The following is a 23,872-nucleotide window of genomic DNA, read 5'->3' as shown; positions in this document are numbered from 1 at the left end:
TTCGGATATTACGCCTTCTTCCGACACCCTCACGATTGGGCTGAAGTTTACTAGTTTCGCGAAGCCTTCTTTCCACCGAGGCCAATGTTTGTCTATGAGGAATCGGTCGGTTTGAATATCTTTGGTGGTATAATCTTATTACATCGTTACTATTTTTTCTGGATTCGAAAAACACTTGAAGCATGTCGACATATTCGTCATTGGTATAAATATTATTTGCCTTAATTATTATGATATTAAATTAATCAAATGTATTAATTATTGGTTGACAGAAATTGTCAACTTATTAATATGATAAATAACAATTTATTTGTTATGACATCCGCCTACTCGGTTTTATCGAAAAATTACTAGAGGTAAAAAAGTTGCACAATAAATCAGTCTTCCCAATAAATATTTTATTAATAAATAATTTGCTTCATTTAAAAAATTTCTAATAAAATATTGCAATGGGGTTGACTGTTACACTCCTTTATAAAATACGCCAATGATCGAACAGATATTGAAAAGTTTTCTCTTTATTAGTAGGATGCTCACACCAAGTTTCGTGTCTCTAGCATTCCTCATGTTAAAGAAAAAAATTAAAATGTGACTTTTGAAGAGGGTATGTCACACCTTCAATACTTCAATATTTTTGGCTATATATTCACTGGTACCATTTTTGCTACTTCATTTAAAAACACCCTGTATAAAGAAAATTATGTGATATAAAAAATTACGTACATCCACGGAAGGAATACCTACCAACAAATACTAAGGAAAAAAACATAGGAAACGGAAATCCGAGTATTTCGATATTTTAAAATTGGGGTGTTAATTGAGTCAAAATAAAAACTATTTATTTTTGCTTTTTTTTTCTAAAATGCATCCTTCAGGATGCTCAAAATTGGTTTAAAATGGCTGTATCTCCACAAGGAGGCAATTTATAGAAAAAAGTGCACGAATAAAAAGTGTTTATTCTGACCCTATTATCACGTCTAACTTCAAAATCTTAAATCATTTTGAACAAAAATCGAGATTTTGAGCTACTTTTTGAGGTTAGGGAAAACTCATGATGTGATGGAGCATTCCTGATGGCTCCATCGTCTTCAGCGGATCAAAATACAGGGATATCATACTCTGTTAAAAAGTATATGATTTTGTTGGACCTGTGTAAACTAAATGTCAGGAAAAAACTAAAACCATTACATTAATATTTATACATATTCTGTAAAAATCTTAATATATTCACATTTTTTTTCTGTTTAATTGGTATTAGGAGAATAACTTTTCCCCCAAACGAAGTGATTTTTATGAAACTATTTTTGCATAAACAAATAAGTATAGAAAAAGTAAAACTTGCCATAAATAAAAAACTTGAATCAATATAATTATTCCAAAATTGAATTTTTAAAATTATAGTCATTTAGAAGATCACTTAAACTACGTTCCCCCAAAAAAGAGTCGACACAAGATTACAATTATTTCCACTACCATCAATTTGTGGTGTACCTGATAAAATTATGCTAGCTATAAATATGTCCGTCTACCATTTTTTATGATTGTGTAAAATATTATATGTATACAATAATTATATAGCACAGGTTTTATATAAAAAAATAAACGCGAATAATAATATATACCTACCTACTTATAATAAATGTTACTATAATTACTCGTATGATTGAGAAGTACGAATATTATTTACATTCAGTTTCAAAGAACGATTTTTTTTATCAGTTTCAGCGAAGATTATCTACATCATCTTTATAGGTACATTTGGGCAATATCAAAAATAGTATTTTATCTAAAACCACATTTTGTACAATGGTACAACACAATCTAATATTGATTGAAACTCTCTGATGGTGATTATCCAGTAGATAACTAAGTCCAAAGAAAGTAGACTGGGTCTAAAAATAACAATTGTAAACCTAGTGATAACACTATTATCGTAAACAATATTTATTTGCATAAAAATTTGCCGCCTGCAACGTTGCGCTGTTTCCTGTTTTTAATTATCGTTTTACTTAATTACCCTATTAAGTCATATAAGGCGCTATAGTATCGACTAATATTATGATACATTAGCTACATTAGCGACATGCACGTGTAATTCACAATGGTGTATTTAAAATTCATACTCCGAAATATCAAAAACAATTTACAAGTACATTTCGATGACTAGTAATCAATTATTGACGTATGCGTTTCAAAAGTTGAAAAGAAATTTCAAAAATCGAATTTTCACTTAAACTTACCGTCTATTTTTAACGACTTGCTCTTTGTGGATACAGTTAAGTTAAAAAAGTGTACATGGTCCTTTACAAGCTCTGATAAACTTTGACAGATCCTAGCTGGGTTAATTTCAATTCATTTTTTTATATGAACATAGATCCGATTCGTTTTTGTTTAGAAGTTAGAAGCACTTTAAAAAATGTAGTTTTATGTTTCAATCAAAGTTGTCAGATAAATAAAAATGTTCATCAGCTGCTGATGAACGGTTTATCATAAGAATATATGAGCGAAATAGTACCACTCCATCTACCTTGAAATGACACCACTACAAGTTTACGGTTTGTGGTTGACTTTATAGGAAACATGAGAATATAAAACGTGAAATGAAATTATTACCTTCGACAATACTTGGTAATAACAATTTCATTTGAGGGTATCTGTTCTGATTAAAATCTGGGGGATTTAAACATTCTATAAATAGATATGTACACAAATAGTGAGTTGTGGTATCTTTTCAGGGGAATCCTAAATCCATAAATACTGTGTGTGTTGGTGGGTGTGTCCCACACTCCTTCTGACGTTGCACGATTTTCAGAAAATGCAACAGCGGTATTATTTTACGTAACCGTAATTCATCATCAAAATAAAATAATGTTTCTTTTGTGAGTACAAAATTCTAGATTCAACTGAAAATCATATATGAAAATTTTATTACTACAAATCTGTTTATTTTAAAGATAATATGATATGAAGAATAATTTCGACTAAAATTGGAAGCAAGTATGTGGGATGTTTCAGAAAGACCTCCCATAAATACAGGGGGTAATTGTACTACAAAAAAATAAGAATTTTTTGTCTTATGAACCATATGTTTATCTCCTCACAAAATAAAATTTAAATACAATTTTTACGAAAATGTCCAAACGGTACGAAATATTTTTATCAAATTTGGTATTCTGGCGTTTTTAAGGATGCCAAATACGCTGGTCTAATTATTTTTTTAATATTTCATAAAGGGCGCTAGTTATGCTACACTCCTATTACATTTTAAATTTTATTTTTTTTAAGGTTACGTTTTTTACCATTTGGGTAATAGGAATAGATAGTGTCCATTTCCATATAATGTTACAATCAATCAGCATTTTTTAACACACTAATCATTAATATTAATAATAAAAATTTACAGTTGAGAGTGTCTGCAAGGATATTGATAACTTATTTTGTGAGTGTGATATATCTACCTATTTGCATTCCATCGCATACATTTTTTAATTTCAAATAAAGTCCACAAGTTTAGCACTGGTCAAGCACTTGCTTCGGAAGCATATATTCTTTTGCTAAGGAAATATATAAAACCTTCTTTAGTATTTTTTTCTCGTATCAGACCTGTTATCAAATTGGCCACGATCAAAAACACTCCAAAATCAATCAAAACAGTTTGACATATATCAAACTATTGTTGTGTGAGTAATAGTTTTTACCAAAAATTTAAATAAAAATGCCTGGGGATCATTTAAATTACACAAATGAGGAATATTTTCATTTGTTTGTTGTTTATGGACAATGTGACAAAGTAATTTCAAGAACTGGTAGAGAATTTGCTGCACGATATCCAGAAAAAGAAGACTTCAGGAAATATGGGGTGTTCATGTTAGGTGAAAAAAGATGATTAATTCTCCGAAACTGATTTTCTTTTAAATGTTGTACATACATAATTCTATAATCATGCAAAATTTGAACATAATATAGCCAGTCATTGCCGTACAACTGCGAACGCTTAATCTTTAAAAAATATTGCTACGTTACTGCTTAAAATAAAGAAATGCATATTTTTCAATATCTTCAGATGTTTTATTAAAAAAACACTTTTGATTTTTTGTGCTAAAGTGTGAAGGTAGTTTTTTTGTAACTTACTTTACAAAAACGTGTCAATAAAGTCTCCTTATTTCGTTCATTATTATTATTATTCTAGACAACTTGCATTAAAATTATTATTTTGTATGCAAAGTAAGAGTACTGCTTTTTGTAAAATATCTGGTATTACGGTAAAATTTTGTGATTATAGAACACCGGAGTAGTATAGATAATTTAAAAAATTGCTTATAGAGTATGGAACAGCCAAATGGAATAAATTCAGTATCTCAATTATTATTGTGCACATTTATAAAAAATCCCGAGACATGGTGGATTCTGAAATGACATCTTGCAACGTAAAAATTTCATCCCCAAATTCAACCCTCTTCGATCGAGTGGCAGTTGCAACCCCTAAATTTTTAAATGAGAAGAAAGAGCTTGTGATACCTCATTTGAAAGGTATTTTCATTGCTTATTCAAATATACTATGGTTTTAATATTTGTTGCAAAAATTAATGGTCTGCTCAATGAAATTTATTACAATAAACAAAAATATAAAAACGGCGTTTTGTTCTTGCAGGCTAGCAAAAACAATTTCAGTGTTCTTTTTCAACATTTTCAACTAAAAAGAAGATATAAAAACTTACCAATTTTATTGAAAAAAAGAAAAATAATAATGGTTGCGGTTAGGTCGGTCACGCCTCAGATGTGGAAAACCTTAGAAAACATTTTCATTTACGATTGCAGGATATCATTTCAGAATCCAAAATCGACGTGTCTGAATTTATTCCATTTGACTGTTCCACACTGTATAACAAAGTCAACTTATTTTTACTTGTTCATAAAAATTATTACATCCAGTGTATTAAAAAACAACAATTTACAGGAATTTATACAAAAATTTCTTGAAAATCAGGAAAAACCGCATTTACCTACCTTAAAAAGTTGCGTTATTATTTCAAGAGAAATCTAATTGCATAAACACTGATACTAATGGGTGTGTCTCATACTACTTCTGACGCGGCTCAGTTTTCAGAAATACAACTGTGGTTTTGATTTATGTAAACATCAAAGTATTATTTATTTATTTAAGTTTGGTAAATAAATAATGACTCATCTGAAAAATGTTAGTTTTTATTTTGCATAAAACAAGAATTAGTGAGTTTATACAGTTCCTTTGGTTAGGTGGTGAGTCAATTAAATGACATTATTTTTATAAACCTCAATAGTATATTTTCTTTCAAAGACTTCAGAGTATAATATATCGACACTAATTTTGAAAGTTGCGTCGAGTCTCGAGGTCTGTTCATTTAAAACCGAATCACTCTGTGTACTTACAAAAATATAGCACTACGATATGAAATTTCACAACTTCGCTCCACATACCGGGAAAACGCTGTACCTACTGTTCTTATAGTTACCTAAAGGCCAACGAGTATAACGAATTCGTGTAGACGTTTTCTTCGAATATCGGTTATCTGTTGCAAAACAACATACGAAGTGTTTCATAGATTCCAGTTATTATATTTTTACCACTGATTCTATACTAAAGTGGCATCACTTGGGGATACTTTCATGACGTAAGAGAGGTATATCCACTTACCTCCATTTTCATATTGCATCTTATCAACCTAGATGCGGGAAGATATGTAAAACTTTAAATACCTACGTCACGTGAATTACCAGATATCGCTGGCCTAACGAAATGGCGATCCCATATTAAAAACTGCTTATAAAAGCATTGAATACAGGTCCGATACGATAGTCAAGTTTGTGCGTTTGTGTGAATGTTTTAAAAAAGGTGAAAAGTATAAAAAAATACCTTCTTTTTACAGGGTATATTTCTTATTATCTATTTTTATCTTAGATTTATTATTGAGTAGATTTTTAAAATAAAATATCAAAACCATTTTTTAAACAAACGTTTCGTCCTTGATCAGAAACATTATTAAAAATTTTATTACTTCTAAGAAAAATATGAAAATATTTAACTAAGCGAAATTTCAAATAATAATCATCAATATATTAATAATGGAAAAATGATTAAAAAATTGTGTTATTAAAAATTAAGGGCCAAATTCAGAGACTTCCCTAAATCTATACTAACCTTTCACTCATATCAAACTTATTCTCCACTCAACTTAGGGTGCCCTCATCTCATTCTCAATTCTGATATTCAGAAATGTGTCTAAATGAGTGACTAACTTAAGTGTGCATCAAACCACAAATTACTAGATAAGGGAACAGTTGGCTACTCAAATATTACCAAAAATATAATGACATCAATGAAAACCTAATGTCACATTTTTCTTTATTTTGAATTTGAATGTTGAAAATATATAGGTACATAATAAGTTACATTTAAATAATAAATAATCAAGATCACATTAAAGTCTAATTAATTATCTAGGAAACCTCGCAATTTCAAAAAATTGTCGTTTCAATATTTCCGTGTGGGCTGGAAATTTAATTAGTCTTGGTAAACTTCTTGCAAGTTCCTCGCTAATTTCTCGGACAATTCTGCAGACCGAGGACTGACTGATTGTGGCTACATCAGCATAAACTTGCTGAAAAGAAATTAAATTACATTTAAATCAAGATATGAATAATAATAAAAGTCATCAATACCTGATAAGACCCTGTTGCAAAAAACCGCAATGTCACATACAACTTTAATGCAGGGGAACTGGTAGTCCACGATTATCACCATCTCTAATGTTATGATAAACCATTGGAAGTACTGTAGTTTCTATAGTATCTCTTGAGAATCTAATACGTTGTATCAATTCACTGTTAGTGTACCTTTCAAAAGTATTAGAATTATCTCTCAATAAAATTCTGAAAATAAAATGGAAATATTAGTATTACTGCTAATTACAATAGGTAAACACTTTTAGTTACTTACCTAGGTACAGGTAAAAAACCATCAACATCTTCAACATAATTGAAAAATTCCCAAAAATCGTCTTCCATCTTACAGGATATGTATGTATGTAACAGAACTAATTTTTAAAAAAATAATTATAATTTATATATCGTTCACGTATAGAATATCCTTTATTGAATACCTTGACTTAATTGTTTGTAAAATATACTGCTATACTATTATGAAACCACAAAATTAATAAATTAGGGACATTTAAGCAAATGTCAAACATCACTAATATGTCACTCACCCAGTACTCATTTGTGAGGACAATTTGAGTATGATTTAAGTGACTCATTGAAGTAGAATTGTTTATGAATACGAGTTGAGTATGAGATAAGTGTGAGTGGAACTTTAGTGAGATCTATGAATTTGGGCCTAGGTGACGTTAAATGTAAACATTTATTATTTTAATAGAAAGGAATGTGGAAAAACATTGAAAAATATCATATTGACCATTTAGCAATTAATTATAATTGTTTTTCTTTGTTATTTGAACCAAAACGAAATCTTCACCGTATATGAAATAGGAATACATAATTTCTCTGACGATGTCCAACGAAAACAATGAAACAAATATGAGAAACCTGGGACATGTCGAAAAGTTTGAACGTCATAGCCATCTTAAGTATTTGCTTTAAAACAGTTGCAGTTCTAAAAATGTTCCTAAATTCTCACCAAATGTTGTTACATAGGGTGTCCCAGGATTGATGGTAAAAAATGAAATACATGTAAAAATGTGACTTTTTTGTTCTATGAACATGTGTCCTAAAAAGGACCCATTCCAAGCTACAATTTTTCAGATTTCAAAAGAAAAGTGATTTTCTTGATTATTCTTTGAATACGAGTCAAGATTGAAGCATTTGTGAGTTTATGTTTTTAAGTGTGCTCTATTTAATTCTGAATCAAAAAAAAATCTAGTTTACAGGAGGCTGCTGGCATCATCAGCAGTTCAGTGCAAATATATTGTTGCTGATCACGTGATAAGGTTTTTTTTCTACCTCATATTAAACGGAGAAAATTACCTAAATTTTCTAAAAAATGAATTGAACATTGTACTAAAAGATATAGCTTTAGGAGTAGTCCAACAAGGATGATTTATGCAAGATGATGCTGATGATAACCTAGCAAATTTTATAATTTATGATACCTCAATCTCCAGAGCGTAATCCACTTGACTTTTATTATTGGTATTTACTAAAGTCACTTATTTACTCACAATCAGAACAAATACCAACAGTTGAGGTACTCTAACAAAGCATTTTAAATGATTTTGAATGATTTTTTGGCTGTTTATAAGAGCCATTTCCAAAATTTGCTGAGAAAATTAATGTTTGAATAAAAAATACTATTTAACCAGTGCTAATTTTGCATGTCGTAACCTATTTTAACGCGTCAAAACGAAATAATTATTCACTAAAATATTACGATTTAACCAAACTTGCTTTAGTCCAAAAGTTAATACTTAGAAACATACAGGATGTCAAGGGGAAAATTTTATTTTCATTATTTCTAAATAACCTTCACAAAATTACAGATAATGCACAAATTTTGAGGATAGGAGGTTCTTTGAAACGATGAATTTATATTCGATCATAATTTTGCTGTTACTTATTAGAGGGCGCCACTTGCAGCATTTTACATGCCTTTGAAATCTTTGCACTTCAGTACATCTGCCTCTTTGACATTTCTTTTCATCATAAATTCGACATTTTATTTTCGGTGGGGATATCCTTATTTTCGCATATATTTGAAAAAATCCTTCATTGACCTCATGCGGATAACAGCCCACACCAAGACTTTCGAACAGCTTGGATTAAATATAGCTAGTATTCCTCTTTTAATATATTATTTTTTATTTCCTAGAGCCCCTGTGTACCTTTCAAGCTTTTTCACGCAAATGCACTAATATTAAGACAGCGTAACTTTATAAATCTCAATTAGTTTTTGAAGTTTATGTTAGGGTTGCTCAGGAGATATTAAATGTAAATGTAGAAATTGCAAAAAAATTGCTACAAACCAAGTTATATAGGTACAGAAAGGGCTTCGCCTTTATGAACTCTATATTTTGTTTATAGCCTTAAATATAACAGAAGGAAAGTAGAACGAGTTTTTTTTTTAAACAAAGATTTATATAGACTTTATTTTAAATCTTATAAGAAATAATTTGTTACCAATTTATTTAAACTGATAAATGTATTTTTAAAAACGTGTTTAACTTTTAAACCTGTTCCAATATACGAGAGGCACAAGTTATTCAAAAAGTTAAGTTTCTCTTGAGCTGAAAATATTTTTTCCCGTCTTAATGGTAATATGTATAAATAAAACATAAAAAAACGTAATGATTATGATAACAACTGACTATAGATTCACAAACACTTCTGAAACTATTAAGTATGTAGATATCACATACAAAAAGACAGACAAACGCCAAATAGCATTCACAAAAAACAAAAAAAAATGGGACAAATAATCGAGCAAACATTTTTCTTCGCCTGTAATTGTGTTTGTATCTACAACTTATTTTCATTATGTTTCATCTTTGATTGTATCTAAAAATACTTCCACGATAATATATGCCCATTAAAATTAATCACTTTTACGGATAAACAGTTTCTTTAATAAATTAGTCTGTTAAGTCTAGGAAAAAACCGATATTAAATTTTATCACAACACTGCACTAGAATTTAACCTCTTTTGAGAAAAACTTTGAATCAATGATCTTACAAAACAATATGTTATGATCTAAATAATCATGGCAGAATGTATTCAAAATTTAGTGAAAATCCATAGTGTTTAGTTCACCAATGACTATTATTTAACCGGTAAGTTGTTTTTCTTCAAACAAACAATTAAATTTAAAAGTTAAAGAGAAATTTGTTCATATCAGAATAATCATTCGTATTATAGTAATATGATATTTAAACATTAATTGTTTTCCTTCTATTTATTTGGATATTTTTACACATGTAAAAAAAATAATCAAAGCAGCTCTTATGAAACTATTTTACCTATTAAAAAAATGTACAATTAAAAATAGCAGACAAAAAAACATATATACTTCTGTAAAGGTTATTTTAATAATATTAGTCATAGATGGCAATGTACCACAAATAACTAATTTCAGGCAACATTAGAGTTATATTTTGATAACAAAACAATTTAATTTATCAAGTAACAACTTGTTACAATAAGATTTGTAACTAAAAAAAATAAATCAAGGTTATGTCGAAAATACCGCCTTATAAACTAATGTAAATGAAAATGAAAAAAATTGTAGATCACTATTACAAAATTGCTGTTATTAATAATCACTTCTATTATTATTTGCATCGGTGATTTACAACTAAATTAGATCCCGTTTAGTCATCAATGATACTGATGTTATCGCACCTGTCAAATTATAAATTGAAAACTTCGGTTTCAAAAACAATACCTGGATTTTCCTACCTACCTCTATTGTATGTTGATCAGATTAATAAAACTTGAAACCTTAGTACAGAGTTCCGGACTACGTGGAATAAGATTATTATCCATCAGTTAAAATAATTTTTTCATATGATTTTTATTAACCACATTAAAATAACAGTGCTTCTGTTTTTGGTTTTCCTCAGGTTGAATATCTATTTACGTTTGTCCCTTTATTCTACAGGGTATTGCTTGGTCGGAATTAAAATAAAAATTCCAAATGACGGGCAGCTTGAAGATGATATTTCTATATGGGTTTCTTTAATAACGTAAGTTCTAAACCAACTGACATATTGGTACCAAATTTTATACACGATTTTGGTTATTTATTGATGACATTTATAGTTAAAGAATAATGGGTTGCGGGAATCCCAGTTTGTCATGGCTGCCGTGATAAAAAAATTAAATTGTTTCTTAAGTTTATAGCATACAAGATTATGGTAATTGACAACATTATTGATATTGATAATAAATATTACTAAGACTATTACTCTAGTTTTCAAGTCAAATTACAGAATATCATGATTATGTGACTAATATTACAAAAATAATCAAAGAAAGCTATAATTTTATCCTCACATACAAATAAACGTTTCTAAATAATACAGACGACTATTTAAAATGTGTAGATTAATTAGTTTGTAATCATTAGTATGGAAAATATATTGTACAATAGTATAATATTTATTTATTATTCACGTAAGATTAGTGCAGGTTGTAAACGTCATAACCAAAGTGATTACAAAGAGGAAAATAGTAAACAACTATTCATGGTTAAAATATAAATAAACAAGTAAGAATTTACTTAACTATATTAAAATTAATTTAGGTAAATCATAATTATTAAAATTATAACTTATGGTATATCTACACTAGATTAAAATTAAACACTTAAACAATTTTTGGCAAGATAGTAATTTGTTCAATTTAATCTACAGAGTGTTCAAAAATTTGGAAAAGGTAAAAACAGTGAAGAGTAAAGTACCTTAAATCTTAACGCTACGTGAAAAAGTAATGGGGAAAAGTAGCTTGGAATTACATTTTATGTTTAAATATGAAAGCATGGCCTTCTAGTTAATACTCGACATTCTGGGATATTCTAGGACTCTACTTATGTTTTAATACTTTTGGAGAAGCCATTCTATTTAAAAAATATTGCTTTATTGAAAAACAGATACACAGGTTTGCATATTAATAATTTATTTTTTATACAGGAGGATCAAAAACCTCAAAAACATAATCTAACTTTTATTTTGAGAACAAAGCAGAATCAGTATGTACGCGCCATTACAAAACTATTCTACATGAAGTCCACCAAGTTCAACGCACCTCAATCTTTTTCTAAATGCAGTGTAGGTCGAATGTATCATTTCTTCATTTACTTGGGCAATAGCTTCAATTATCCTGCTTTTCAAGAAATCAACATTGTGTTGCACTGGTTCTCTGTACACTCTTTCTTTCAAGAAGCCCCAAAGGAAATAATCAAAATACCAATAAATTTGTAGAAGGCAATTGTTATCAATAATTGTTTGACATTAGGTGTGACATTAGGTGTTGATATTTAATTTTATTCAAATAATGCTTACTTTACAGTATCGCATTTATTTTGTTAAATGTTACGGTATCGGTAAAATTTCTTATAGCCAAGCAATTGAATTGTTTCATGAAAAATATCCAGATGTTAAATTTGATTGAACTGGTGATGTAAAAAACGTAAAAAGGTCAAAAAAGAGACACGATGACGATGATGCAACCACAATACTAGTTTTGAATTCGCTAGAAGAAAACCCGAGACTGTCACTATACGGAAGATATCTAAACAAATCGATGTTAGCAAGACACATATTCAGAGGATTTTGGTAGAAAATAAGTTTAAGGCTTTCAAACCAAAAGTAATTCACACTCTAAAAGTTGGTGATGATGCACATCATTTGGAGTTCTGTTTAAAGATAGGAGAAAGGATTATGGTAGATAGACATTTTCACAAAAATATAATTTTTTCCGATGAAACCACTTTTTCTACCAATGGAGTGGTATCGTCGCAAAATTGTTGTTTTTGGTCGCAAAAAATCCTTCCTTTACAGTTACTTCAAGAAGTTAAAGGTTCAAAAAAGTAAATGTTTGGTGCGCGATTACTTTCAACCGAATAATTGGGTCAGACTTTTTTAAGCAAATTTAAATCAATATATTTACCTGGAGATGCTAGACACGTTTTTCTGGCCAGAATTAGAAGAAGAACATTTGGAATATAGACAAAAAGCGTATTTCCAACAAGACGGACGTCCCGCTCACTCAACAATTCTAGTCAGCAATTGGCTTAACAGAAAATTTCGAGAGAAGTGGATAGGAAGATATGGTCCCCTGACTTGTCGTCACTTGATTATTTCCTTTGGGGTTTCTTGAAAGAAAGAATGTACAGAGAACCAGTGCAACACAATGTTGATTTCTTGAAAAGCAGGATAATTGAAGCTGTTGTCACAAGTAAATGAAGAAATGATACATTCGATCTACGCTGCATTTAGAAAAAGATTGGAGGTGTGTTGAACTTGGTGGACTTCGTGTAGAATATTTTTGTATTGGCGCGTACATACTGATTCTGCTGTGTTCTCAAAATAAATGTTGGATTAATATTTTTGAGGTTTTTGATCCCCCTGTCTACAATATAAATTATTAATATGCAAACATGTGTATCTGTTTTTCAATAAAGCAATATTTTTTAAATAAAATGACTTCTCCGAAAGTATTAAAAAATAAGTAGAGTCCTAGAATGTCCCAGAATGTCGAGTGTTAACTAGAAGGCCATGCTTTCATATTTAAACATAAAATTTAATTCCAAGCAACTTTTTATTTTATACAAAAATACGATAAATATACATAAACCACATGTGACATTCTGACAGTTGTCAATTTCGATGACTTTTGCACGCGCTAAGAAATAGTTACTTCATTTAATTACTCTTTATAAACAGGAAACTGTAACTTTTCAGATTTATGATTTAGGGATGCGCTACCATATTGCCAACTCATCAATATTAGGTAAATTTTGTCCCATATAAAAAATGAGGATAATTAATAAAATTAAGAATCACTCTGTAGCTTTTCCACTTGGTATTATCCCCTACATACCTTGAGCATAAATTGACTCTTTGTGGTTAAGACTAAATTATTAACACAGGTAACCACATTTATAAAAAATAGTAATTCAATTTGTCGCTTTTCAGGTTATAAATAAACGAAGGTACCGCATCGCTCATTCACTAGTCAGCCATGAAACGGTTAACAATAGTATTGGTAGCTCTGTTCAGCTACGGCAATGCCAAATCAGAAACCCCCCAATCGTGCGACAGCCCCGTATACTGTCAAGGAGACCTGCTAGATACAGTACAAACATTCCAAATATTCAGCGATTCCAAGACCTTCGTGGACATGAGCCAAGTCAACTCGGTGAACAAAACTCTCGACAATTTCAAGAAATTTATGAACAGTACCAACAACAACCCGACTAAAGAAGAAGTGAAAACATTCGTAGAAGAAAATTTTGTCAGCAAAGGAGAACTGGAGGATTGGACACCTCCTGATTTCAACAGCAACCCCACCTTTTTAAAGTCTGTAGACGACCTAGTCGTCAGGGACTTCGCAAGGACCTTGGTCAGTATATGGCTGGACCTAGGCAGGAAAGTAAAGAGTGAGGTTAGCGAGGACCCTAACAGGTACTCCCTGATCCCTCTACCAAACGGTTTTATTGTACCTGGGGGCCGGTTTCAAGAGGTTTATTACTGGGATTCCTACTGGATCATCAAAGGGTTGCTACTCAGCGAAATGACTGACACAGCTCGTGGTATGCTAGAAAATTTCCTTTCGCTCATAGAAAGATACGGATTTATTCCTAATGGTAGCAGGGTGTACTACTTAAATCGATCACAACCACCCCTTCTAGCGCTAATGGTTGGTTTATACATGGAAAATACTAACGACGTCGACTGGTTGAGGCAGTATATCGACGTGGTGGAAGAAGAGTTGAGATGGTGGCTTAGCAATAGGGTAATCGACGTAGAAAAAGACGGTGTCAAGTATACTTTGGCTCATTATGCGTCCGAGAGCGGTACTCCAAGACCCGAATCTTATTTCCAGGATGTTACTACGTGTTTGGCATTCGAAGATCAGACTGATAAGGTATGTTAAATATTTTAACTTTTTACTTTGTGTGTGCCAGTTTATACCTTGATAACTTCAGGAGTAAGTAGAACAAAAAAATAAACGTATCGTTGTTTTAAGAGATTTTTTGAAATCTATTATGGATTTCGAGTAATACATATCATTCAGCATTGATTTAACTGATATAAAGACTATTCAAGAATTTAGCTTTTACGTTTAAAGGAGTAATTCTATACATAAAAATAAAAAAAAATTCGTATGAACACAATCCCTAAAGCTAGTCTAAAAACTTTTCCAAATATGTATGAGTTTTATTTTATATTTCCGGAAATGTCATTGAACCCTGGAAAGCATGTTAAAAAGCTTATTCATATATAAACTTTTTTCTTATTTATATGCAAGTCCTGTAAATCAGAATCAACTCCAACCTATTTTATTCGAAGTTCTTAGCAAATATCAAAATTTCACATGTACAAAAATCTATAAAATTGAATTTTGTAGTAGAGAATGTAAACCACAGGCGCACAGGATTGTCAAGGAGTGGAAATCCCGAAAAATAACGGTCTATGTGGCATTTTCTTACATATTATTCTAGTAATATATCATAGTTAAATAAATTAAGACACATACCATCTAAATTTCTAGCTCAAATCACTTTAAAGTTGTTTCAACAAATGTTTTTTCGCGAACATCTGGGAAACGAAAATTTTCCATATAAGTTTATGTAATAAAGTCAATTCATATTCACTTTGTCTACCTATTATCGCATTTATCAAGATAAAAACTGTTCTACCCGGTATAAAGGTGGTAACAGTAATATAAAAGTGTTTCGAATAAAAGTTAAACCAAAACAGTGTCCTCACAATTTATAATTATTTTCAATTATACTGTGTGCCTCATTTCCCCTGCGTAACGTCATTTTTTCCCCTTTAATGGACTGTAATTTTTTAGGGGAGGATCCAATTGAATTTTTTTTTATGAAAGATCCCCCTCCCCCTTCCTTAAAATTTACCGAGGAATGCAGTCCTGAATTTTTTGTACGCACTTATCCAACATTTTATAATCTTAAAACACCTTAATATTCAGTAATATCAGATCAGTGAGTTTAACTAATTTAATAGAATCCATAGCAGTTAAGTCAATTATTCACATCTCCCTCATTGGTTGCTTGGGATACTTGATAGTACCATCGTAAATTTAATTAATAGTATATTACACAGATATTAATAATCTCAGCTTTTTATATCCCCGCAAACACCCACAGACCATAAAATTATTTAGTAATTTTAGAATTGATTTCTAAGTCACAATTTTTTAGTGCAAGTCTATTGTGAATGAATCAAATTAAAAGTTATTTATTAACTAAAATAGATTATTTATAAATAATGTCTACCTTGTTTATAAATAAACGATCTATTATTACGGAGCCATATTTTTTGTTTTCACTGGAAATTAAAGTTTAAAGATACGAAAAATAACAGTTTTGAAATAATAATAACAGATAAAACATTTATCTCTGTGCAAAATTGGATATGATATCACCATTTTATTTTGAACAGATTTTTCTACGTAAGATTTAGCCACCGTTAAAGATTTCCAAGCACCGTAACTCTTTAATTTTAAAACGTTTCCTCTTGCAACCATGATTGCAGATGATCATCTACACAAGACAAATTTGAGGATAACAAATGCTTAATTTATGCAAGTTGTATTTTATGAATGCGTTGGCAATGGCAAAAATTGCTGCAACGTAAAATTATCAAATTCTATTAGTGGCTTTTATAAAATATAAACCGTTAATGTAGAAAAATGTCTAAGATTCTACAGGGCCTTCATAAATACTCGAGTCCCACGTGATCGCTACTGTTAGATAACCAAACTTACAATAGAGTCAATGATTAACACAAAATTCCCTAATTGTAGAAATAGAATCCAGTGAAGTACATATTACAATTCTTTACAAACGTTGAACTTTAATCTGCAAAATCTATTTGTTTTTTTTTTTCAATAGAAAAGAAACATTTTTTACATTTTTGTTTACAAAATAATCATACTCTTCTGAAATATTTTGAATTTTTATTCCATTCTACAGGGTGGGCCACCAGTAACGCCTCGGTCGCTAGTGACCAAACGGCAAATGTTACAGAAACCTGTTTAGGTGGGTATGTGTAGGTTGATTACGGCTACATTTTAAAAATATTTTGAAATATACAGGGTGTCCAGGAAAAGCGTACCATATCAAAGTTATGTTTTTTTAAATGGAACACCCTGTATTTTACTGCATTTTTGAAAGCACCGTAAAAAAATAGGTGAACTTTATTAAAGGTTCTGCATACCTAGGACTTACAGTTTGTGAGATATTTCAATTTTAGTGAAAATGCAGGCATAGCGTAGAAATTTAATATTAGCAATAAAAAAATAATTTTAAGGAAGCAGCTTTGGAGGGTCTATTTTAGATCCTTGAAGTTATAAATTGTTATATTTGTCGTCGCTTAGTATTATACAGGGTGTTCAAAAAACTGCTGAATACTTCTCTCAACTTTAAACAGCAATAACTTGGTTATTTTAAATGGAACACCCAGTATATTTTTACTTAGGGAGTTGTGAAATTTAAAACTCTTTCAAACTGTGTATAGGTTCCCTATACCTATCTCTAACGGTATTGGAGATATTTGTGCCGTTTCGTTTTTTATAGATTTTTTTTGTAAGATGTATCCACGTGTCTTTATCGAGGTCATTACTGAATTGGTTTGGGTTCTTGATGACGTCGCTTTAAATATATTGAGAAAAATGAGGATGCAATTAGATGGCGCGCCTGCAAATTTTTTCATATTCAGTGAGAAATTATTTAAATTGAAAATTTAGTAATAAATGGATAAGTAGGAATGGTGCATGTCAGTGGCCACGTAGGTGTCCAGACCTCACCGTAATGGACTTCTTTGTTGCGAGCTATATAAAAAATCTTGTATACAATGTTCCACCTATTACTTGCGATGATATTGGTGGGAAGGATTAGAGATGCATTTGCGTGAGAATATCATTTGAAGATAGAATAAGATGATGTATTCAAGAGAATGGTTATCAATTCGTCATCAATTAAAATTTTTCTTTGTTTTTTCTAAAAGTAAAAGTTCCTTTTATCATTATCATGAAAATATTCAAAAAAGTTTTCTAATAAAAAATATTATTTTATAAGCAGAATGATTATAAAAAGTTATTAATTTTGTATAAATATGTTTGTAGTAAGTAACTGAATTATTTATGAACAAGAAAAATATTTATTAAAGAAAATTTTACTTTTAGAAGAAACAAAGAAAAATTTTAATAGATGTTCGAATTGATAACCTTTCTCTTGAATACAGCATCTTATTCTATCTTCAAATGATATTCTCACATTCCTTAGAATAGTTATTTGGGGTGATATATCTAATCCTTTTCTTCATATCATCGCAAGTAGTAGGTGGAACACTGTGTACAAGATATATATTTATACAGCCCGAAACAAAGAAGTCTATTACGAGAGGTTTGGACACCTGTGGTAGCCACTGACATGGACCATTCTTACCTACTCATTTATTACTTATTTATCGATTTATATAATTCCTCACTGAATATGAAAAATGTGCAGGTGCGCCATCTAATTGCATTCACATTTTTCTCCTTATATTTAAAGAGACGTCATCAAGAAGAACCCAAACCAATTCAGTAAAGACCTCGATAAAGACACGTGGATACATCTTAAAAAAAAAATCGATAAAAAACGAAACGGCACAAATATCTCCAATACCGTTAGAGATAGGTATAGGGAACCTATACACAGTTTGAAAGAGTTTTAAATTTCCCAACTCCCAAAGTAAAAATATACTGGGTGTTCCATTTAAAATAACCAAGTTATTGCTGTTTAAAGTTGAGAGAAGTATTCAGCAGTTTTTTGAACACCCTGTATAATACTAAGTGACGACAAATATAACAATTTATAACTTCAAGGATCTAAAATAGACCCTCCAAAGCTGCTTCCTTAAAATTATTTTTTTATTGCTAATATTAAATTTCTACGCTATGCCTGCATTTTCACTAAAATTGAAATATCTCACAAACTGTAAGTCCTAGGTATGCAGAACCTTTAATAAAGTTCACCTATTTTTTTACGGTGCTTTCAAAAATGCAGTAAAATACAGGGTGTTCCATTTAAAAAAACATAACTTTGATATGGTACGCTTTTCCTGGACACCCTGTATATTTCAAAATATTTTTAAAATGTAGCCGTAATCAACCTACACATACCCACCTAAACAGGTTCCTGTAACATTTGCCGTTTAGTCATTAGCGACCGAGGCGTTACTGGTGGCCCACCCTGTATATTGAAAAAGTATTCTTTGATTGAACGTTGTCCTTTAAAAATTATGGGCTCTTTGGTAACCCATTTTCATTCAAGGATAATGAAAATAATGTTAATAAAATATAAAATATTTCAGTGTTTTATTAATTTTTTTTTTCAATATTTAAATACAATTTATAGGTTAATTAATTTACCATGCAATGCTAACATAAACAAAGTTTTTTATCCGTTTTCTTGAAACTGTTACACTGATACCCCAGACTGAGGATGTAACGATATTTCAATAAAATTATGTGGATTTTCTGCAGTACGAGTTCTATACACCTGAATATTTACATATCCAGATAAATGTACCCATGCTTCATCCGAATAAAACGTCAGATCTAAGGAATTATCGTCGTTTAAATGTTCAATAAATCACATCTACAATATCGTACTCGTTGGTTGTGATCACATAGGTACATAACTCTTGCACAACAAAAACCTTATAGGGACACATACCGCTGTTTCTTTAATGTCTTGTGACAAGTCTTGTTGACAACACTTGTTGTAAATACACAAATTAACCAGCGCTGGATTTTATATGTTGATAAAAAATACATTCTAAAGAAATTATAATATTAAAAATATTTCTAAATTATTTAATTATTAATTATTTTTTAACTTTAGCGTTATGTTAAATTTACATAATTCAAAGTATATTAAGTATATCGCAGTATCTGTTTGCTAGATAAGTGCGAAACTATTTATTGTCGAATATCTTTATAATCCAGGCGAATTAGACCAAACACATGCCTATTTCAAAAATCGGGCCTAACTCGAATTTTATGGTCTTAAAATTAAAAAAAAAACCTGAATTTGTGTATTTGTAGAGGTCGAGCGTCATATTGTTTATAACAAAAAAAAAATAATAATAATTGCTTATATCTCCAAAAATAAGCCTCTAATCAACATGAGGTATACTTATCGATTTTATTCCTGAGGAAATTTGCTAAAAGAATAGGATTCTGCGAAGCGAAAGCTCGCAAATTTTTTTTTACATTGCAAAATTAACGGTGTAAAAAAAATGTGCAAAATTTTCTGTATTTTTGACTGAAATTGGATGAAACTACAGGAAAAGATCACTGTTGGGGTGCTCAACAAATACTCGCAATCCGGAGTAATTACATTATCTCGCGTCTGTGTAAATTTCAGATTTTTAAGTTTTAAAATAAAAAAGTCATTAACAAAAAACCAAAAAAAAAACGGTAACTAGTGTCCTTATCTTGACGGTTTTTTAATATATAGATTTCAAACCAATTGCATCAAATAGTGCTTAAAAAAACATTTAAAAAAAAGCGTCTTGATCCGGTCAATAGAAGCCGAAAATTTTTTTTTTAAAAAACGGTATTCTTTCTGTTCTATTTAATAATTTGCAATAAACTTGGGCTCATTGTAAAGTAGAAGACTTTCTTTATACGCTGAATTTTTTTAATGGATTCGATCAACAAATGACCAAGTAAACGTGCGTTAAAGAAGAAAAACACAGACATTCTAGTAATCACTGCAAAATTGTACAAACAATAGGCATAAAAAAAACACCAAAAATTACGAACGCCCGTGGATTGTCATATCATCTAGGGTCCCTAGTTGGTAATTTTCCTTAGTAATTTCTGAAACACCAACTTAAGAAAATAAAATTTACTGAGCGTCAAAACAAATCTGGTCACGTCACTGTTTTATATGATTTGCCTTTCTGAAAAATAAGAAATGGCACATTTCCTATAACATTCTTCACTTTTATTGAAGCACACCAGTCGTTGAATCGCTTATTTACAAAAGATTGATATACTTTTCTATAAATATTTTAAAAAGATGACCATATCCCACGAAAATTTGCACAATCGAAATTAAAACACTGTAAAACACGCCAGTAAAAATATTAGATACTGTTTTTAAACACCATTCACTTCGTTTGTATTTAATTATTATTAATCTATCCATTCACGCAATTTTTAGGCTGATTTTATCTTTAATAACTATAATCTGCGAGAAATTATTAGCACTTTTAATATAGGTGGCACATACATAATTTTAGGAATTGGATACTTAATTTATCTTTCTCTTTTTTCAGGAAAATTGTTACAAAAACCTCAAAAGCGGCGCCGAGAGTGGCTGGGACTTCTCAACAAGATGGTTCTTCGACGCCGAAGGTGGAACCAACACCAACCTCACCGGCATCCAAACAAGACGAGTCATCCCCGTGGACCTCAACTCCTACCTCTGCAAAGCATTCAAAGTTATGGCCCAACTGTACACCCTAATCGGAAACGACAAGAAATCCTACGAGTGGCAAGAAAAGTCCTCCTCCTGGCAAAAATCAATAGAACTAGTCCTGTACGATAAGGAGGACGGTATATGGCACGACTACGACACTGTCCTCTCCCAACACAGAAAACTGTTCTTCCCTAGCAACTTCGCCCCCCTCTACTGCGACTGCTACGACACTTCCTTCCGTAACGAATACGGATCTAGGGCGGCCAAGTACTTCGTGGATCAGGGAATCAACGACTATCAAGGTGGCATACCAACATCTCTGGAGCGGAGCGGAGAACAGTGGGACATGCCGAATGCCTGGCCCCCTCTACAAGAGATAGTCATCCTAGGTCTCAAAAATACCGGTAACTTGGAGGCGTTGAAGATCTCTAAGAACTTCGCCAAACGGTGGGTAGACGCTAATATCAGAGGCTACATCAGCAACAAGGAGATGTATGAGAAATATGACGCCATTAATTCTGGCGAATACGGAGGAGGTGGGGAGTACACAGTCCAGGCCGGATTTGGGTGGACGAATGGCGTGGCACTGTCTATTATAAATACTTTTTATGTCAATGATGAGAAATATAAATTAGCTAGGAGGCGCTAAAAGTGGATTTTAATTTTTCTGTCTAAGAAGTTATATTTCGAATGGCTGCAAACATCCATAAAAAAGTTCAACATTGATCACATATGATTAAAATTAATATTGAGCTTAACTGCAAACTTAATTTTTATTAATACACGGGGTGGATCATTTTGTTGATAAATGTACTGGTATCTCGGAAATTGAAAGAAAATAAGTCTCTCCAAAGAGCTAGAGCTAGTCTCCGAACACCAATAAATTGGTACCAGAATGGTATAAAATTTTCTCTATTGAAATATTTTTCTAACGGTTTCCGAGATCTCAGTCCCCAAAATGACCTACACGATGTATTTCAGCAAAATCACTGAATATTTTTTCGAGATTCTTTGGTAGAAATATGAAATGCACAGAATAACTACGGGCAGCTATGAATTATCTGATCTAAAGATCCATATTTCAGCAACAAATGGATTTACAAGAGAAATTTAAAATAGGTCTTAAATGAGATCTCAAGTAGAATTTGTCAGCTTTAAAAATAGGAGGAGAACTAAATTATTTATTTAACTAAACACCCTGTAAAAGTTCACACAGTTAAATAGGGTTACAGTGATTTTTTGATAAATCAATCTATCAATAATATGAAAGAAGACATGGTCAAATGTGTGTGCATAAAAGTTATGTGTTAGAGACTTAGTGCCTAGCACATTAAAAATTGATCCCGTACTTGTCTATATGGATGGCAAATAAGTTGGTCAGAGTAGCTCAAAAAATAGGGGTAAGCTTACATTAATTCGCATAAAGCTGAAAATTGGTACGAATATTGGAAATCCATTATAAATGAAATGTGAAAAGTCCCCAGCGATCCCACATTTACAAAAAAAATAATTCAAGGTCAAAGTTCGCAAATATGGGATTTTTACATTTTTTAGCCAAACTTTAAGTTTTATCATAAAAATAAGTCAGACAAGATCATGGAATTATCTATAAAAATAGTTCTTACACATTTTTTTCTTAAGAATCACCATTTCTGAGATATAGCGATTCAAAAAGTTGAAAAGTTGTGTTCTCCATATGCCACCTATGACATAGTGTACTTGGCGCGTTTTTTTTTTGACGTAGTTTCCCCGGTAAGCATATTCCACGTTCTATTGTGGTCCTGTTTAATTAAATAATATTGTATTAAATAATAAATGGTACTATTGGAAATGATGAAAGCGGTGTGAATTATGAATAATTGGGGAAAACTATTCGTTTGATTGATAATTATCTAAGGAACTTCAAGTGTAATGTCTTCTTCTTCTTCTCTTCCTTCTTCTTCTTCCTGCTGCATACAAGTAAATTGTTCTAACAGCGATGCATCAGATGTTTCCTCGCTGATATCGTAAGAATCCTCTTCTGATGGCGATTCAACATTGGAGCACGACTGGCCTTGACAACTGTTACATGCTAATGAACAAAACAATCAAACTTTTTAGCAGCCGCACTTAGCACTACACTCCTTTTTGCAATTGCAAAAAATGGTATTGAGAAGTTTTTCCGGTGCATGTGGGAGTAAAGTCTGGATTGGTTCCAATGTATTGTCAATTAACTTCCAACCCCAGTCTTCTGGGTCCAGTTGATTACCAAGCCACACTTGAACTTGATAATATACACGAAATAGATATTGATGAGCAGAAGCAGAGGTTGGGCGAAGACAAGCTAATTGCACTCGTTTATTGTTACGATTATTTTTTACAAAAGATAAGTACTAACTTATCTAAGCAGGTAGTTTTTCTTGGAACCCCATATGTACACAGAAAGAAGTAAGCGAATTCCGTTGATGATTACAGCTTGTGGAGTACAGTTACTCTCTTTAAAAACTTTAGCACAATTAAGTAAATCTTGTTTTTCAAACAATTGAAAAAACTGTTGTTTTACCCCTCCTGAAAATTATCTATATCAGAAATGGTGATTTTTAGGAAAAAAGTACAAAAACAATTTTTGTAGATAATTGCATGATCTGCAATTTTTTCATATTTTCTTGATAAAACAC

The 23,872-nt window shown here is 31.0% G+C and overlaps 2 protein-coding genes and 1 long non-coding RNA gene across 5 annotated transcripts in view; 2 read left to right on the top strand and 1 right to left on the bottom strand.

Annotated features, from left to right (window-relative positions):
- The window catches only part of LOC108905264 (trehalase), a 35,596-nt gene extending 13,727 nt beyond the window's left edge, over positions 1–21,869 (top strand). For 2 of the 3 annotated variants that reach the window (XM_018708064.1, XM_018708065.1), the window contains exons 2-3: positions 13,687–14,638; positions 21,073–21,869. In XM_018708064.1, the coding sequence (XP_018563580.1) occupies positions 13,733–14,638; positions 21,073–21,864 (1,698 nt within the window). In that variant the 5' untranslated portion in view covers positions 13,687–13,732 and the 3' untranslated portion in view covers positions 21,865–21,869. Of the gene's footprint in view, positions 1–5,851; positions 5,873–13,686; positions 14,639–21,072 lie in introns of those variants that run through there. The other variant, XM_018708066.1, reaches the window with a different exon arrangement.
- The window catches only part of LOC108905265 (trehalase-like), a 61,896-nt gene that overhangs the window by 21,150 nt on the left and 16,874 nt on the right, over positions 1–23,872 (top strand). The gene's annotated exons all lie outside the window — the stretch shown is intronic.
- LOC108905267 lies at positions 6,210–7,308 on the bottom strand. The gene is made up of 3 exons (XR_001964263.2): positions 6,977–7,308; positions 6,700–6,909; positions 6,210–6,638 (listed from the first exon to the last, which is right to left on the bottom strand). It is a non-coding gene; the product is annotated as an uncharacterized LOC108905267 (long non-coding RNA).

The sequence above is a fragment of the Anoplophora glabripennis genome, unplaced genomic scaffold, assembly GCF_000390285.2.
Source record: "Anoplophora glabripennis isolate ALB-LARVAE unplaced genomic scaffold, Agla_2.0 scaffold172, whole genome shotgun sequence".
Lineage (NCBI taxonomy): Eukaryota > Metazoa > Arthropoda > Insecta > Coleoptera > Cerambycidae > Anoplophora > Anoplophora glabripennis.
Note: the sequence above shows the minus strand (reverse complement) of the source record. Positions and strands in the feature narration are given on the sequence as shown.